Raw genomic sequence first — 19,786 nt, 5'->3', positions numbered from 1 at the left:
CTTTGTTATAGACTCAGGAATAGATCCATACATTAAAACATAGATATCAGTCTTGCAACTGATGGGCATGCCCCGAAACTGACCAGGAACATACACTGGTCTGTCAATTTCCTGTGAGCTTCCATATGTATCTGCAGTTGAGCGATTTACAGAAGGCATCCTTGAGGATCTAGCACTTTAAAAGTGCGAACGCTCATCTCTAAGAAAGGTGAACTTAAACCAGGGAGGCTGTTTTAAACGTCAACCGAATATTCTTGGACAGTCTTTTACAGGAAACAGTCCTAAACTAACAAAGAGAATGTTCAGCTGGGTTAGCAAGGCCGGCTTCTCCTGCTTTGACTTCACGCTCCTGTAATCCATCCCAGATGTCACATCCTGAAATTCAGAGTTCAGGATTGTGAACTATTGTCTCCAGTGAGATCATAAACACATTTTATAGGCCTGCTAAGTCACACACCAAAACAAATTTTTAGAAAATCATTTCTTTAAAGAAACAAAACAAATGAAGTGAGCCAAACGTAAACATACTTAAGAAATGTACCTTTGAACCACTTTACTTGAGGTGGAGGAACCCCAGAGGTTCTACATTCCATGACTGTTGTATCCCCAAGGGCCACCAAGAGCTCACTCTGAACTACCACCAGCTTTGGGGCTTCTGAAAAACACAAAGATCAAGCAGTCAACATCTAGAACCGCTGAACGAATCAACAAACATTATACCAGTGCTATATTCCGTTTTCATTTATAAGCAGAAAGGCAATCTCATACACGTATGTGTACAGATGCATATGATGGAAACATGAATGTTGAGGCCAAAACAAGGATATTAGACAAAAACAATGACAAAAGCATAGCAAATGACTAGGAAACAAAGGTGCAAAATGTAGGAAAGTAATTAAGAGCTTTTGCTGAAAAAGTGATCTATACGGAGACTGGGCTCAGACGAATAAATGCATCCTGTACCCACAATATAAAAGAACAGAAGAGAAGGGCCAACAAAAATAAAAATGGAGTTGAAAGAGGGATGGTGTTGATAGCATCAGCTAAATTAAACCTTGATATTAATACAATTATAGATGAATTAAGATCTTATTTTCTATGTGATTTTAAGAGTGTTTATGTTGTAATCTGTAATTAATCATCTTTCATTTTTTTCTCTTCCCCACCATGCTAAATATGGGTGTCCATTCCTGTAATAGGTTTATTTCTTTATGTTTGTGGTACATAGTGTTTTACTTAGTGTTTTTTGATACTAGCTTGCTCACACACTTTCTCTTACCTAAATGGTTTGAGACCTTCCAAACTTCAACTGAGGTGGTTTTAAACAAAACTCAGAGTTTTCTCCTCAAAGATTACAACATTCCCCCACTAAACCCTTCCAACAATACCCACTGCTTTCGAACAGTTTGGCTTTCAAAACCCATAAACTGTTTCCTTTTCAACTTCCCCGTTGGTAGACTTGCTGGCCTATCACTGGGTACAGAGCTTTACTTGGGAGCCCCAAACACAAAGCAAAGGCTCCTTTGCCCATTCTCCTGCCTTTGCCTTTGGCCCTCCTCCCCAAACTCTCCTTTGCCACAGTGGCTCTTCAAATTCCATTCATTCTTTCAGATTTAACTTAAATCCTATCCCCTTTGGGAACTCTTTGACATTCCCTGGTCAGAATTCATCTGAGCTCTGCAGACCTTCCCCAGATCCCCATGGCAATCGTCTGTGCTTTGTTTTTATAGTTTTATGTTTCAACTCCCATTATTGGAGCCTTTAAAGACTAAGGACCACTGTGGCATAGATTTTGGTTGGCTGTTTTGTTTTAGCACTCAAACTCCAGCAGAGAATTTGGCGTACTTTGGGTATTATACAACAAAGAAACACGAGTATTTGGCTTCTCTGTGGATAACAAAATTTCCTTCTGCCATGCAGAATTCTGTTTTCATCACTGAGTCCATATTCTCCTCCTTGGTTACCTCTTCACCTGTTTTTCTTGAACATTTTTCATCCAGTTATTTCTGAATCTGAACCCACCTTCCCTTAAATAATTACTCCACGTGTGTCTGTCTTATGCTCACTTTGTCCAGGCTCTTGTGACATGACAATTTCATTCCTCCATCAGCTTCCATGCCAATCCACCATCTACTTTTATTGTGGCTTCCTATACTTCTTTCCTCAACACTGACAGTTTTAATGTGTTACCGTGTTTGGAGTCAAGTTGAAGTGGGTAAAAAGGCAGATTATTTCTTTATCCAAATAAATTATTCACAATCTTCAACCTGACACTGACCACATCATGACATTTTCAACCAATATTTGGAAGTTCAAATTAAATACTGATATGCTCTCAAATAATATCATAATATACAGCTTATATTCACCTTAATAAATGCCTTAAGTTTGACAGGGAAATGGTAGATGGAACATGAAAATAATATGATACTCAGTTTTGATTATAAGTAGATAAATATAAAATGGAAGGTAAGATGAGAAAAGACATAGAATTTTTATTTTGAAATTTGAAATATTACTGAAAATGAACCATGGTAGGGTATAATTCTGTGGACAGTCTAGAAGTCCTTCACAACCTGGCCATGTCCTTGATTTCTGTTGACAAGTAGGTTTCCTCATTCATGTACAATATTTGCTTTAGTCAATATGGGAAATGAGTGATACATTACAATATCGGGTATGATTGCTCTCCAACATTAGCTCTTAGGAAGGCCTCTTTCCATTGCTTATGATGCTATTCACCCTGTTTTCATTGCCTTTTAAACTGATTATACTTGCCGATGTATCTGAGAGTAGAAGTCTGCTTATCAGTTCCAGCCTCATTGCTTGCCAGGCAACCATAGGTCCCTGCATCTTTAGGAACTGCATTCTTGATGAATAAAGTGCCTTCTGAGGTCATCCTATATCTTTGGATTAAAAAAATAAAGTAAGATTTAAAATATTGCAATAGCATTGTATTATAGTATCAAGACACAATGGCAACCCCTTCAAATATTTTAGAATTATAGTTTTGTCCACTTCAGATATCATTAAGAGCATCATGTTATAAGGAAAGATGTAATAGTAATAATATAATAATAAAACAATAATAGATCCTGTCCTATTTTTGAGCCCAGTTGCTCTGATAAAATATCCTGACAAAAAGCAATATGTGGAGAAAGGGCTTATTTGGCATACAAGTCCAGGTTATGTTCCATCACCATGGGGAGCCAAAGTAGGAACTCTAAGTAGCTTTTCACATCCCATCCACAAGAGCAGAGTGAGAATGCATTCATGCCTCTTGCTCAGCTTATTTTTTCACACTTGGACAGTTCAGGACCCAGCCCATGAATGGTGCTGCTTACATTCAGAGTGGGACTTCCCATTTCAAAACCCAGTTGTGAAAAACCTTCAGAGGCATATGCATAGGCCAACCTGATCTAGTGCTCTCTCATTGACACTCTCCTCAGGTGATTCTAGATTGGGTCAAGTTGACAAAACCATCACAGATATCATGTGTCCAGAACTGGTTTTATGCCAGAGACTGTTATGGAGGACATCTGTTGATTAAAATTTTCAATCGTCCCAGTGACCAAATGACTATGATAATGCAAGTGTCATTGTTTTTCAGATGTATGAAGAGGTCGAACAACTTTCTCAAAATCAGAGTTATTAAATGGAAGCATTGGAATTTGCACACAGGTAGTCTTGGCTCCTATGGTGAACTGCTCAGCAAAGGGTCCTTCAACATGAAAACCTGAGAGATGTAATGCCCCTATATCACCCACAGAATCTGTGATGGTTCTGGGTATAGAGTCTGGCTCAGTTTGCTGAAGCAAATCTAAGCCTCCCCCTCATGCCAAACCAGGAGTGATGGCCAGAAGCCCTGATGCTTCTGGTCCATGTATCTATTGCTTTCTGAGCCTAAAGAACACTTTAGGAAGTAAGTATACAGCACCGTAAAAGACTCCTTATGTATTATAGCAACAGTGCAAGCAGCTATCAGGAATATCTGCAGCCTGTGATGGAACTTCTTTTGTATCCTCCAGTCCTCCCTGTCTTCCTCTTTTCCCACTAAGTTCATGACAATGCCTTACATAGATTGTTTATAATTATATGATATTTCCCCCAAGAAAAAGTTTATTATCCCATTTCAGCTCAAGTTCAAACAAAACAAGTCATGGTGTCATGTTTACAACTCAAAAGATTGGAGAAGACATGATCTTAACTATTGCAATTAAAGATTAGTAACCTCACACTTTTTTTCAAATTATTTTTATTTTTACAAATTATAATTTCACATGTCAATCCCTTCTCCCTCTCCCCCCCAACTCCCCACCAGCCTCCTCCCCCTTGCTCCTCTGCTCCCCATAGAAGGTAAGGTCCCCCAAATTCCAAAACATCACCCTGGGCCAGGCCTAGGCCCTCCCCCATGTGTCCAGGCCAAGTGAGCATTAACTTCATACTTTTTAAAGTCACCATTTGCATTGTTTTTTGGACATCTCCAAACCTGTTTAGAAAGTAGAAAGTAAATAAATTTTCATAAAGTTTTAATACTAAGGATAGGGTCTGATTCACTTTGTCCCAAAATTCCATCAACCTTTCTCATTCAATAAAAACAAAGAAGATGATACAAACCCAGTACCTGTGTGAACCCATGATAAACATCTCATTAATTGTCCAGACAATCTTTGGTTTGGGATAACCTGTTGCAGAACACATGATAGAGACCTCAGATCCTCCTGTGAAAGACTGGTTCTTGGGCATCACAGCGACTTTGGGTTTTTCTGTAAATGAAATGAAAGTTTGATGGTGAAATGCCATCTCTATTGACATGAAATGTGTGAGCTTTATCAAGAGTTGCTTAAGCGTCCACCATCTACACTTTATTATTTGGAGGAGAACCCCATCACACCACAATCGCAGGTCTGAAACTACCAGCAAAAGAATAAGACCAAAGGAAATGAAGGCCATGGAAGCAGATTTTCCTTGGAAAGAAAATGAACTTGATCCTGATGCCATGTCTCTACTGGTTACCATGAGCCCTGTTGCTACCTTTTCCCATATCTAGGCTATTCTGAAACTTTCCTTTAAACATTTTTTTTTCAAGCAAAGTCCTCAAATAGAGCCTTAAGCTCTTTTCAAACAGTGAAGGCAGATTTGGAGATCTAACTTGTTCTGAATATGCTATTGACTTTGTTTGAATCAATCTTTCTCTTTTGAGAGAAAGTCTGATGCCATGTCTTTCATACTATACATCTCCCATTACCTTCTATAGCATTGAACATTTTATAACCTGCAGTGGGTTGGATATAAAAGATACTTAACACAGCTGTTGGAATAACAGCAATTCTTCAATCATAGTAACTGCCAGCCCCTCTTAAGACCTGGCTGCAGTAGTCACGTGATCACGCATGCACACCCTCAAGACCTCAATATAACAAGAAATGGCAGTGACTCAAATTATCTAATGTTTTCCATTTGTATGGACAGAAAAACACTTTAGAAAATGAAATTTGAAGCCTGCAATTTATTGCCAAACTATAACAGGGATGTTGACACGGCTCCACTACTCTTGCCTATTTTCTACGTCTGTATGTTAAACCGCAAGAATTCCAAAGACGGTGTTATCAAAGATACAATAAACAGTTCTATTAGGGAAATTCTCCAGTTGATGGAGTAAATGGAAAAGAACTTTCTTTCACAGTGTTTGAAACAGGAAAAGTCCATCAGTTCTAAGAGAAAGAAGCCAGTTCAGTTGGTTTTTGCTTCTGCTGTTGCTCACGTTTCTGTACACAAACCAGAACTGTGCTAACTGGGATACATGTGGTGTTCTATCTCTACCTTCCATTTCATTGAGTTTTTACTCTAGATGACATTGAGAAATCCAATTAGTAACCTAGACCTGGCTATGCTTACAGTGTACCACTCTACTGAAGGTTAGTGTGCAAATTGTGGCTTAATTTCACAAAGAGAAATTAGTCTCTGGAAGTCCTATTCACTCCAGGAAGGTAGCAGTGAAGCTGCTGCACAAATGAAGAGCCTAATTAGTGCTTAATTGCTAGCAGCTTAAAATCACCCTTTTCCTTTTTTCCTCTCTGTTTACATTGCAGTTCTCAAATTATGATCTAGTCTTTGAAGTCAATGTTTAAAGGCCTTTTCCGGCCTGTGGACTTGGTTGATAGCCTCATTATTCCACAGACTCTTCTCAGAGGACATAGAAATGCATGGGGTCAAGGGTAGACTGGCCACAGCCAGTAAGTTCACATTGAGATTCCATCTGGACTCCATCAGTTCTGAAAGGCTGAGGGACCGCACATGGTACAGGAGTGTCACTGGCAATCTTTGGGGGATGAAAAGAAAGAGGAGCAATTCTTTTCCTTTTTTTTTCAGCTTATTGGATACTCACATTTATTCACTCCTACCTTCCTAAAATAAAATGTTTCTCATGGCTAGCTCCTGTTAACATAGAACTGCTGCAAAGCTTCAGGGGGCTCGCAAGATTTCTGTCTAAGCTTGGTGCCTTGCAATGCAGTCTGCCAGAACTGGCCTGGCATGTATCCCAGCAAGAATCCCACTGGTAGGCTCTGTGGTTCAGATATCAAAGTAAAAATAAATGTCAGTTACTCAAACCAGGATGCAGAGAGCAAAGAGGCTATTGAGCAAATAAAGCCTGGATGTAGGGTGCTGCCCGGGGTCATGAAATAAATCTGCGTGGAACATACAGATGGGATGACGTCATCCCACAAGAGGTGAGAAATTTACCATTGCCCATGAAGACTATTCCTGCTGATGATAAGAAGATCAGAAAGGGAATGAGCAAACACAGGGAGGCAAACCTGGCTGCCCACCAATAAAGATGGTGAAAATGAGTCAGCCTTTAATTAGGTTAATGAGGACATAATACCTCTGGCTATAATGGCTTTAATTCTTAATTTTTAATCCGTGGGGGAATAATTCCCATTTTAGTAAAGTAGTGGAAATAAGTCAAGAGTATGACATAGATGAATATAATTTAACTCTTGAGTGCAATGACCTCTTTAACCCACAAACAAATCCAAACCAAATCTCCTTATTTCTAAAGTTAGCACCATTTTAGTGGGGAAAATATATCAAAGTTGGATTCAGCTAAGTCCAGTCTTAGGTCCTGGGTTAAGTGGTTGTTTTTTGTTGTTGTTGTTTTGTTTTGTTTTGTTTTTTGTTTTTGGAGACAAGGTTTCTCTGTGTAGCTTTGGAGCCTACTCTGGCACTCGCTCTGGAGACCAGGCTGGCCTCGAACTCACAGAGATCTGCCTGCCTCTGCCTCCCAAGTGCTGGGATTAAAGGTGTGCACCACCAACACCTGGATAGTGGTTGGTTTTTTATTTGAGGTTTTCATTCTCATTCCACAGTCCTCCCCAACTTTCCTACCACCCGTCACCCATCAGCACCGCTGTCTTCCAAAGCAGCACACCATTAGCCAAAGCAATGGGAACATGATGTGGCAGGAAACATTGATGATTTATTTCTAAGTTATCACAAACCAAAATATACATCTTAAGAATAATTTCTCTTCAATGATTCAAAACAAATATATACAAGTTTTATACATGCAAGTAGTTTCAAGTCTTGGGTGCCTTTATGAACTATTGACATGAACTGTAGATGTTCATGAAAACAAGCATCACTCCACCTACTAGGATCAGCAAACTACTTATCATCCCTTGGAAACTGCCAAGGTCATCTTTGCCCTAGGAGGTGTGTATTCTAACTGCTGCAAATGGTTTGCTGTTCTTGAGCCACTGGTTGGAAAAATTTCGAAGATCACACCTAAGGACTTTATCTTCAAGGAGACTTAATCATCTAGGATGAATTAACCAGATAATGCTAGTGTTTTAACCTAAGCAACTATTCACAATATTTCACCACCATGGGCATATTTAGAGCCTTTTGGCAAATTTCTGTATGTTTTTATTTATTTTTCACTCAACATTCATTTATTGAGAACCTACTATGTTTCAAACACTTTATACTGACAAAGATCTCACAAATACAAATGCATTATTTTGTAACATTAAAGGCTGTGTTTCTTTCTCATCAGTTTGCTGAAAAGAAAAGTAGACTTAGTTTTGTGTGTATTATGTGCAAAGTTCTGAATGCTAGACTCACTTTACAGACAAAAACTTAAAGCTCAGAATAGTTTAATTTTCCCAAAGTCTTTGAAAGGTAGGACTCAGCTCTTGCCGATTCCATGTTGTCTATACTTTAATAGAAATAATAATATTACCTCCTGCAGAGGGTTATGCTGGGTCAGCTATATTTGTATACATAAAACAGAGCAACTCTGGCTCTTGGAGGTTGCTAGGTAACCAGTGCTTCACTTGTTAATCCCTCCATTATTTGGCAAAGCATGACCAAATAAGTAATACAGAATTTTAAATACACATGTGCATAGATACTATGAAATAATAACCACTATCCTCAAATTCTATTTAGATTATCCAGCTATTTATAAGCAATGCTTATTACTTCTCATGAAACTTAGGATTGTCTCCCAATACTTAAAATTTATCATAGGTTATGACAGACTTTGGGGAACCCCCATGGGAGGGCTTTACCCTCCCTGGGGAGCAGAGGGAGGATGTAGTAGGGTGCTGGTGGAGGGTTGGGGGAGGGGAGGAAGAGGGAGAGGGAGAAGAGATTGACATGTGAAACATCCTTGTTTCTAATCTGAACTAATAAAAAAAGTCTCTTGGGAAAAATTATCATAGGTTTAAGTAAAAACCTAAAATCATTTCTCTGCTTTACTGACAGGGGGGAAAAACATGCTAATACCTATTTTACCTAGCACATGTTAAAGAAGGGATGATGATGCAGTAGCATACGCTTATATTCATGAAAATATCATAGTCAGTGAAGCAATTCTGGTAACCAGAGATTTACTTCATCAGTCATCTTGGAAAATATTTTCCTTTTTATTGAACTATTGTCTCTGGTGACATGGACTAATTACTGATAGATATCCAGAAATCCGCCTAATGGTCCTATAGAGGTTGCATGGAGGAGAGCTGAAGGCTGTGTTTGGCTCTCTGGTTCCTATGTGGCAGCATGTGGGTCTACAGCTGTAGCTACCCACTGAATCTGTGGGGACAAAAGCAGGCCTCTTGTGTCATTCTTCAGCAGTAACAATCCTCCTTAGGGAGCAGGGGCAGCTAAAAGACTCCCTATTCCTGTTACTGAAAAACTGGGAGACAGTTTGAAACAACACTATAAACCTAACACCACACATAGGAATATATCTCATCACTTTTTCTAACTTATAAACCGGACTGGCACAAGCACGTGTAAGTTGAGCAGAGACTGAATCATATTAAAGGTTTTTTTTTTTTTAAATCACTTTAGCCCATTGTAAAACTTTACAAAACTTACATGTGGTGTTTCCTGAGTTGGGATGAACTAATTAAAACAATATTTAAAAATAACAGATTCATTATTTTTTCCATGAAAGAATTAACAGATTATATTATAAGTTTGGGTTGAAAAGGTAAGCAGCAATATGCTAGCATGTGCTACAACTGGAAAAGAAAACACTTATATGATGAAATCTAAAACCAGGCATGTGACTCAAAGAAACTAGTGAAAGCTAAGGGAACATGAAAGGTCAGGTGAGGGACCCAATAAACCACGGGGAAGACCTGCATTCAACCAAACCATCTAACTGATTTATAGTTTTGAAAATAACAGCTGATTTATTGTGCTCCTGCATCTACTTTTCATTGTGGATAATATATGTGGTGAGCATGTTAAATGGTCTATGAGATTCCCATGAACTACACTACATTAAAAGCTGGAAAGTAATTAGCACTGAATTTCTGAAACTGATTTCTACTGTATTGTACAATTGTTACAAAGAATTTTACAGAATTTGATCTTTCTTCTAAGCCATTGTATTTGTCACAGAGAAAGCTAACTTCAAAACATTACGTAATGGCTACCATCGATTGAGTCTTCTGACAAACATTTACCTGCCTACTGATTTAGGTCGGTTTCTTCAGAACACGTTGATAATGTTCTCAAGGAATGATTCCATCTCTGATAAGGAGAGTAATCCCCCTGGTGCTAACTTGAGTGCATTAAGCTTGTGCAACGAAATGACATAATCTCACCAGGCACGATTTATATGGCATAAGTGTTTATGCCCTGAACTTACCCTTAATTTGCAACTAGGAGAAACAGTGGTGGAATATATTTCAATATTTCAAAGTTTTTCCTTGCCTATCAGAGAAGTCCCATGGGTGGCCAGGGATCCCTTCCAAAGAACCAGGGATGCACACTGCAGATAGCATGAAGCTAATCTCATAAAATGCAAAGAAAGGAGAACCTGCTTTTAAGAACTAAAATAAAATCTTATGAGTTGTTAATAACTTGAGTTTTATGGCTCTGGAGCCACCTATCTGCTGTGAGGGTCACAGTTGTAGACAGAGAAGCTCAGTGGACGAAGGACATCTGTAGACACAACCCTTCAGCAGCATGCTTTATGTTTGCCTGGCTTTGAAAATGCAAGCACTTCATTCGCCTGAAATTGTAATTTGTCCCCGTCCCTATTGGAAAGCTGTTTCAAAGGCCAAAATGTCACAGAATGAGGTTCATCACAGGAATGGCATCACTCTTGGGTCCCAACAGTTATACTGGTTACTTTTCTCATTGCTGTTATAAAATTATCTTGGGGAAAAAAAAAAAAGAACCAGGGATGACAGCTGAAAACAATCATTCAACCAAACAAACAACAAAAACCAGAATCAGTCACCTGGAGAAAGAAGTCTGTCTACCGAAATCCCAAAGATAGGGGATCAAATTAAGCATTTCTAGCCTTGCACAGTAGCACACACCTGTAATCCTAGCATCAGGAGGCAGAAGCAGGAGAATTGGAGTCTTGAAGCCAGTTTGGGTTATAAAGCAAGACTGTCTCAAAAACAAAACCAATAAAAGAATTTTTCATCTGAAAAGTGAGTCTAGCATTCAGTACTTTGCACAAATACACACAAAATCAAGCCTACCTTTCTACTTCTATTAATTGACTAGAAGAAATGCAGCCATTGATTTTTCAAAAAGTAAACTTTCCAAATGGTACCTCATCGATAGAAAAATGATGATGTAGTTATAACGTCTCCCAAATGGAAATTATTTCCTAAATGATAATAATCCAAGTGAATTTGAGTTGTGGCTTCTTAATGTGACAGTTGAAGTAAGTTTCCTGAAACTTCTTTCCTGCCTCTGCCTTTCTTCTCTCCACAAACAACAGTTTCCACATTGTCCAATATGGTAGCCATGAATTGTTCCCCGCCTCGGCCCCACATATGAATGTACAAGTACAACTTACGGAGTCGATTTATTGTTGTTTGCACATATGTGGTATTTGGTAACCAACTAGGAGGCTCATTCCTAGGGAAGATTAATTTTCCCAGCTACACGCAAAAGAGGAAGTATTAATCTGAGGGAAGATGGCCAGTCCATCGATTTACCAGCAGGTGGCGCACTGGCAACAATTAAAAAAAATCAAAATTCATCTTGACAGATGCTGAATTTGCCAAAAAATAAAAATTAAAAATCCACATCCAAAGTTGAGATTTAGATTTTCATTTGGCTTTTAAAGAACAGCAAATAAAAATGTGCATTATTGCTTTGTGGCTACTGAGACTTCGCAAAAGCGTCTGATGTCTCTAAACCCACTCTTGCTTACATCTTTGACTATCAAGCATTAGTTCATAAAAAGGGATCACGTCATACAAACACACGAGAATCATGGAACCAACACAGCTCCATGGGACTTTTTGAAGGAACCTTTAGAATCTAACAGTCAACTTTGATGGCGGGTAAATTCATTTACAAATTCACTTATCAGGAACGCAGCCACCACACAGTTGGAGAGCATCTGTCATGGCAGTCCAGTGTGAGGTTATAACCTCCCATGCTGCCCTTCACTCGTCCTTCTCTCTGCCGCTTTATCAGAACCAAAGCTTTCACCTTTCCTTTATATTCCAATGCATCAGAACACATCTGGAACGTTTTCCTTCCTTCTCCAGCTTTATCTTGACAGCACCACCCAGCTATTTTTCCCTCTAGGTGTCTTGTCATCCTACTGAGGCAATGCCATAAACTCTCAAACCTAAGTGTTGTCTCCCATTCTATAAGAAAAGGGCCACTGCTGTGTGTGTAGGGGACAGAGACAGCTGGATCTCTGTGAGTTCAAGCCAAGCAGCCCTTGATGGCAAAGTCCTGTCTCCAAAATGAGTAAATAAATTAAGTAAGTAAATAAATAAACAAGGCTACAAAAGCTGGAGGTAGGAGGAGAAACCGTCCCACCCCGGGGATGGCTTTCTGGCACTGCACTGGGTGCTCCCACAGCAGGCTCACATTTCTGTGGTCCCTCCTTGACTAGGTACTTTTCTCAACTTGGAAAGGCCTCCCAACCACCTGGTAAAAGCTGACTTACTCTTCAAGGAATCCCACAGGCATCATCTCCGACATCTCCTGGAGGAAGCCTTTCTTAATCTACCCAACATTCCAGGATAGAGCTAAAGGCTTTAGAAAACCTTGGTGTGTTCACATTGTTGTAAATATTTGTTTTAATTCCTTTATTATATTATGGCCATTGTTTTTGCTGGTGTGTGTGTGTGTGTGTATGTGTGTGTGTGTGTGTGTGTGTGTGTGTGTGTGTGTGTGTTTATTGTTTTAGGTGCTGGGGATGAAGTAAGAAAGAGAGCCTTGTGCATACTGTCAAGTGATCTACAACTCACTCAGTATATAACCAGCTGGCATTACTGGCTTTTGGAGGAATAGAATATGCTGTTCTTTCATGTACATTTATAGCAAGGGGTACATTGCCAAATAGTTAACTCTTGAGTAACTAAACATATAAACAGATAACCAAATAAAATACCATCACTAACTTGTTCTAACAAGCGTTTTGAAACAAGGTATTTCACACACTTCTGCATTGCTTCATGAGAATAAAATTACACCTGCTACAAACTAAGTTTTGAGATAGTGCCCTGTGGCTCAGCATGAATCACGAGCCCTTCATGATTATCTGGCAGCTTTGCTCTCATGTTACTTCCTCTGGGTGCCACAAAGAAGTTTTTCCTGTGTGGTATTAGTTCTAATAACAGTCCTTATTTACAATAGTCAAATATCACAACTCCTCACTCACAAAAACAGCAAGTTGTTTGTGTTATTTCCTGTCACAAATACCTAATTGTATTTTCAATCAGTCAAGACATTAGTCAATACTGTGGAAGGTTGGGATTAAATACTTTTCAGTACACATGACGTATGCCTTTTATACTTGTAAGTTTTCCCTTGACTGAGCGTTCTGCTTCTCATGCATTCTTCCTGTGTACATGCAGGGAGCACATTACTACCCTGGAAGCCCAGACTACCTCCTCCTTCATGCTTTGCTCTAGGCATTTCTCCCATGAGGCTGTCCCTGAGTTGTGTCTGTAAGAGGAAAACATACTTCCCTCCCGTACTCACACACAATTCATCATAACACTCTAATAACATGTGTGAGAGACTTCCCCATATATACACAAATATGCATGCAGGAAATTCAACTCAATTTAGTTTAATGGCCCAGGGCTCAACACTGCCCATATCAAATAACAAATTTGTCATCATGTATACTTCAGAGAAACCAGACAGAAACCCAAGGTCAACTCTAGCTCCTTCTCAAGTTGGGTTAATTTGCTAGAGAAGCTCCCAGAACTCGGGGAAACAACTTACATGCTGACAGGTGGATGCATGGGAATCTAGAGGCCATGCTCTCAAACCGTTCCCTCTCTATCTCTTCCTCTAATTGCTCAAATAGCCTGTATTAATAAAATAGAGAATGCAGAATGTTTCTTCCTTATCAGTATTTACCAGAATTACTTAATAAGTGGTTGTAAAATTACTAAAGAGAATTTATTAATTGTGAAAGTATCTTACTGACTTCGTGGGCCATGTTAGCAAACTACTGAGTTCCCAGGAAATGGTGATGGAAACCTCCTGACACATATTTTGTTGGTCAGGAGGCGCTGATGGTTGATTCACATCTGAAGTGGATTCATTCTCCGGGAATGAGCCCTTGACCTGGCCATCCAATTCTATTCTGAAGTAGCATCAAAGCTGAACATACTGATGTCTAAAGACCTGGAAACTTGGTTGGTAGGACCAGGAAACCCTTCATATTCAGTGTCTGAAGTGTTGTGAATAGAAACAGACCATAAGAAACACAGTCTGGGAGGATTAGATGACACAGTTTTCCAAGCTCTTTTCCAGCATTAATTAATAGTGAGTTGTGAGTTGACATGTTTGCTGACTACTCGTCTGATCCATCTCTTCACAGGAGTCAGGCACTGTACTGAGAAAGAAGTATCTTTCTTCTAGCTTGTACATTCACTCCAGCACTCCAGATTCTCTCCAACATCTGGCTATCCTTCCTGCTACCTCTCTCTATGGGTTGTATTCATGCTCATTCTTACATGGCCCCCTTTTGCTAAAAATTCAAATCTTCATTATTACAGCTTCTTTAAATGAATTTTTTTATACACTTGAATATCTATGAAACCATCCAAATCCTCTTTGCTTTACAATCTAGATAAATCTGCTTCTTAAAGAGCTTTTCCTTGTAAGTTCTATTTAAAGACACCTTAGTATTGCTGTCTTTCAAGTTTTAGAGAGAGATAATTCCTTCCATCTAGAATTAAAGTTCTTTAACATCTTTGCAGAACTTAGATGTCTCAGATGAAAGGCATTAGAATGTGAAGCACACGCTGGCCATTGCCATTTGGACACATGGAGTTGGAAGGTGTTGAAACAGAAACCTGATCTATGGAGACAGTAGACTACACTTCACAGATGAATTGAATGTTAAGCTTGTATGACAAGAAAGCTAATTTAGTTATCTACTGAAATGTTGCATTTGCCCCTTTTATTAGACTTCACTGTTAGCTTGGAAAGGATTTAAGGCAGTTTAGTCTGTAATTTAGTGCTGCAAAATTACATATCCTTATGTTTTCAAATATGAATTTTTATTCACTTAATTGTTTCATGATACTCTTAGAAACAATGCTCCATTATAAGTACTTTGAAATACATAGAATACTTTCTGTCATTTTATAGATACAAAATAAACTCTCAAATATGCTTTCTAGACACAACTAATCTTACCTGGACACTAAATGGGGCCATAACCTCAACTCCAGAAACATCATGTGAATGCCTTTTTGAAATGAATCCCATAGTGTTTTTAAAAAGTTTCACAGAAGAAAAATCTGCAGATTTATGAACACATTTCTAGATGGTTACTGTGATGACTTGAATGGCAATGCCCCCATAGCACACACACACACACACACACACACACACGCACGCACGCACGCACGCACGCACGCACGCACGCACGCACGCACGCACGCACACACACACACACACACACACACACAATCATTCTCTCTCTCTGCCTCCTGCTTATGACCAAGATGTGAGCTCCCAATGTGACAGCATGCACAAGACTCAATGTTTTTTTGTGTGCTTTGTGTTTTGGCATGCATGCGTGTGTGTGTGTGTGTGTGTGTGTGTGTGTGTGTGTGTGTGTGTGTGTGTGTGTGTTTATTTTTGCTTTTATGTTTTGTTTTGAGGGGGTGGTTGAAAGAAAGAAAGAACATGAAGTTGGGCAGATAGGGAGGAGGGGTGATCTGGGAGGAGTTGAGGAAAGGAAAGGATATGATCAAAAATATTGTATGAAAAAATTAATAAGACAAATAAAAGATGTGCATTCTGAATTGTTCCTGATGCCATCCATTTGCTCCTCCATCATGAATTTGAACCTCTGAAATCATAAGCCCCATTAAAAGCTTTATTTTTTAAGTTACCTTGATCATGGTGTTTTATCACAGCTATAGAACCTAAGACAACTACTAATTCTGAAAAACTAAATTTCATATTATTCAGATTGATCAAAGTCATACTTTTCTATTAGTAGACTTTTATTCACTAGAGATTATCTTACAACATTCCCTCAGAGTAGTGGTTAAGCTGTAACAATGACAAAAGTCAAGGAGTAAGAATGCCTGTTGCTCCACCATATGAAAATAGCAGTGTAGCTGGGTGTGATAGTATACGAAGCACTCTAGAGACTGAGATAGGAGGCTTAATAATTGTCAAAAACGAACAAGCAAATAAACAAAAGACGTAGCAAAATGAAAATGATGCAGAGTGACCATTAGTACCCAGAAGTAAAGTGAAATAACATGTATTAGCTCATTATCTGAAAGGTGTAACTCCAAAGTTTGTAGATTACAGAGCAGAAGAGAAAACTCAGTCATAAAATTTTGTTTTAAATATGACAACTTCAAAATGACAAGAGGAACCAAAATCAAAGCATATTAAAACATGAAAGTAGTTCTTCAGAAGCAGCACATAGATACTCCGTGGCTGGCCTTATTTCACACTTACACCAAGTGATGGATTCCACTTAATATAATCATGTGAGTTTTAAATTTATCTGTTTGCTTTCAAAAGGAACAATTTTGCAGCAAGAATGGACAGTGTCTCAACTATCTACACTTGGAAAGAACTCCTAAACTCCTACAACCCAGGATGCACTGACAAAATGTTTGTCATACTTTAATTCTAAGTAAACTATTTTTGCCTACAAATAAAGTTTAGGGAGACTTACCCTCAATGTGACAAATAGCTTAAAACTAAACTTTTTATTAAGAAAAATACACTGGATCCTTATTTTATATTTTATACGCCCATTAACACAAATAAAGACATAGTAAACAGCACCCACCATGGCCTCTGCATTAGCTCCTGCCTCCAGGTTCCTGGCCTGTTTGAGTTCTCATCCTGATTTCCTTCAATGATGAACCATGATGTGGAAATGTAAACCAAATAAACCCTTTCCTCCCCACACTGCTTTTGGTCATGGTGTTTCATCACATCAATAGAAACCCCAACTAAGACACATTCCAAGGCCTCTCTGATGGATTGGTGGTGAGTCCACTAAGTGTTGCTGAAAGAAAGTCAGTGGTCAACATCCCCAATTTTGATTTATGTTTTTTTAAAAAAAAATATATTTTTAATATATATATATAGCACTTTACTCTCATTTCCAGTACATTATTTAAGAAGACAATAGGATTGGTATTTTCCCTCAACTCTTGAACATTTCAGAGACAGACAGACAATTTAACCAGATCATAAATACTTGGATCCAATTTTTCCTTCCCAAAGTATATGTATTTTTCCCACTATTGGGCCAATTGCAACCCTTAGCTTCAGACAGCAGAAAGCATTATGGGCTAACTTTAAAGAAATTCATTACAAGTACGTTTTTTCATTTGTTTTTAAAGATCAAAAGGAGACTTGTTAACAAATAGAAAACAAGAAATATAGAGAAACTTGGCCAGCTAACCCTCAGATTGATGGAGAAAGGTCACTGGGACATTGGTTTCTGATATCACTGGATTCCGCATCCCACGATGCTGCCAAGAGTAAAAGCAAGAGTCAATGTCCCCACTGGGACATATGAATCTATGTGGCCTGCTATGAGGACCTGGAATGTAATATCTAATCTCACTTGTAGAAAACAAGATAAAAATCAATCCTCTTAAACTTAAAGAAAGTATTCCGACGCTAAGGGACATGTATGAAAGATACAGATTGTAATTATCTTCTAGCCTGTAATGCATTTGATAAGCCTTCCGGTTATAATGTACTGACATAGTTTGCCTGTTTGTGGATGTTTCGATTCACACCAGCAACAGATTTCAGCCAGGATGTGTCTAAATGAAGCTCTCACTCGCCTCATGGCTTGCTTGGATTGGTCACCTTGGACAATTTTCCCCCAGGACAATTTTCTTCAACTCTTTAAATTATTTCTTTGGTTTCAGTTGACTGTGTTTCTTCAACAGATATAAATCATTGATGGGATTTCCATTTTAAAGAAATTCTTGTTATTCAAGTATTAAGTATTTATTGCAGTGCTCCAAATTTTTTCAACTTTATTCACTATATCCCTGATTTTGTTTTTATGTAGGATTAGTGACTCTAGGTAAGACTTTCCATTATATTATTGTATCTTTTCATTCTCATTTTTTGTTTGTTTTTGAGACAATGCCTCTCTATATATAGCCCTGGCTGTCACAGAACTCGCTATGTAAACCAGGATGGCCTCAAACTCACAAAGATCCACCTACCTCTGCCTCCTGAGTGCTGGGATTAAGGGCGTGTGCCATGACAGCTGGCCAGGTCATCTTCTTTTTTAATTGAAACACAGTATTTATTCATCTGCATTCATGTACATTATGGTAACTTAATACATTTACAATATATAATAACCAAATCAGGATAAGAAGCATTTCAGTCTCTTTAAACATTAACCATTTTATATCATTGGAGTTTCATAGTCATAATCATTTTGAAATCCATCATGAGTTATCTTAATGGATAGATATCTTATTATACTTGAGAAAAGCCAGAAGTAATTCTATCAGGCTTACTGTGTTTTGGTAGCCCTTATTAAACTTCATTTCATCTCCCATGTTCACATACAATACTCCTCTTCCCAGTTTCTAGTGAGCACTGTTGAATTCAGTTAATGTATGAAACTGACTTGGTTCCACAAAAGAGTGGGAGTATTCTTTGGTCTGTCTCATTTCACTTAACACAATGACTTCCAGTTCCATAAGGATGCTACAAATAATGGGTTTCACTCTTTTGATGGTTGGATAATGGTCCTTTGTGTGTCTATATGACACATGCTTCTTATCTGTTCATCACCTGAAGGACATGTGGATTGATTCCATATTTTAGTTATTGTGAATAATTATGTAGTAAACATGGAAGTATCTTTATGAAGTAATGATTTTATTCCTGTGGAGTATATATTCACTAGTGGAATTACTGGACCTTACAACTTTCTACTTTTAATTTTTGGAGGTATCTCAATATTGTTTTTCATAATGGCCATACTAGTTTACATTCCAATCAACAGTCCACAAGAGATCTCTTTTTTCCTCATTTGTTGGAGGATAGTCAACCACACTGTGGACCTCAAGTTTGAATTTGCTTTGATTAAATAAAATGAACCTTAGGTCAGGAGATTGAGTTAGCAACTAGTTGGCAGAAAGTAATCAAAAAACATCAGATGGCATCCAGGAGAAATGGAGAGAGACAGAAGTAGTAGGGAGGGGTTGGAGTGAGGCAGCTTTATTTCTAGTTTAGCAGAGCAAAAACAGGTTTTTCAGAAATGCCAGCAAGGAGAGAGGTTTATTAATTGCTACTCAGCTTCTCTGAGCTCACAGGTTTTCACCCCAGCCTTTGACTCTAGAGTCTTACTTATCAGTAGAATAACAGAAGTTTATTTAGAGCTACCTTTGATGGCAGCAACAGGGCCAGAACCTGCAGGAACAGAATTCCAATCAGTCTGCAGCCTGAGTGGCCAGGCTGCTGCTAGAGAAACCGGCGGATAACTATGGAGTCACAATTTCTGACTGAAATAGCTTTAGATAAAGGCACAATCACTGTGTCGAAATTAAAACAACACTCATCCTCATAAAATTTATCAATTTTTATCTATTTGATGATATCTGTTCTAACTGTAATGAGATTATGTGTCACTGTAGTTTTGATTTGAATCTCCTGATGATTAATGAAATTGAGCATTTCTTTATACCCTTGGAGATCATTTGAGGTCATTCTTATGAGAAATACCTATTTACTTCTTAACATCTTTCTAATTTCATTTAATGTTTTGGGAGTGGGGTAGTTGTTTCTGGTT

At 38.4% G+C, this 19,786-nt stretch overlaps 1 protein-coding gene across 1 annotated transcript in view; it reads right to left on the bottom strand.

Moving 5' to 3' along the window:
- Hmcn1 (hemicentin 1) overlaps window positions 1-19,786 on the bottom strand; it is a 439,469-nt gene that overhangs the window by 215,579 nt on the left and 204,104 nt on the right. Inside the window, exons 12-14 of the mRNA XM_027417405.2 lie at window positions 4,625-4,766; window positions 2,779-2,906; window positions 542-655 (exon numbers count right to left, since the gene is read on the bottom strand). Of these exons, the coding sequence (XP_027273206.1) occupies window positions 542-655; window positions 2,779-2,906; window positions 4,625-4,766 (384 nt within the window). The remainder of the gene's footprint in view (window positions 1-541; window positions 656-2,778; window positions 2,907-4,624; window positions 4,767-19,786) is intronic.

Source organism: Cricetulus griseus, chromosome 5, assembly GCF_003668045.3.
Source record: "Cricetulus griseus strain 17A/GY chromosome 5, alternate assembly CriGri-PICRH-1.0, whole genome shotgun sequence".
NCBI classification, from domain to species: domain Eukaryota; kingdom Metazoa; phylum Chordata; class Mammalia; order Rodentia; family Cricetidae; genus Cricetulus; species Cricetulus griseus.
Note: the sequence above shows the minus strand (reverse complement) of the source record. Positions and strands in the feature narration are given on the sequence as shown.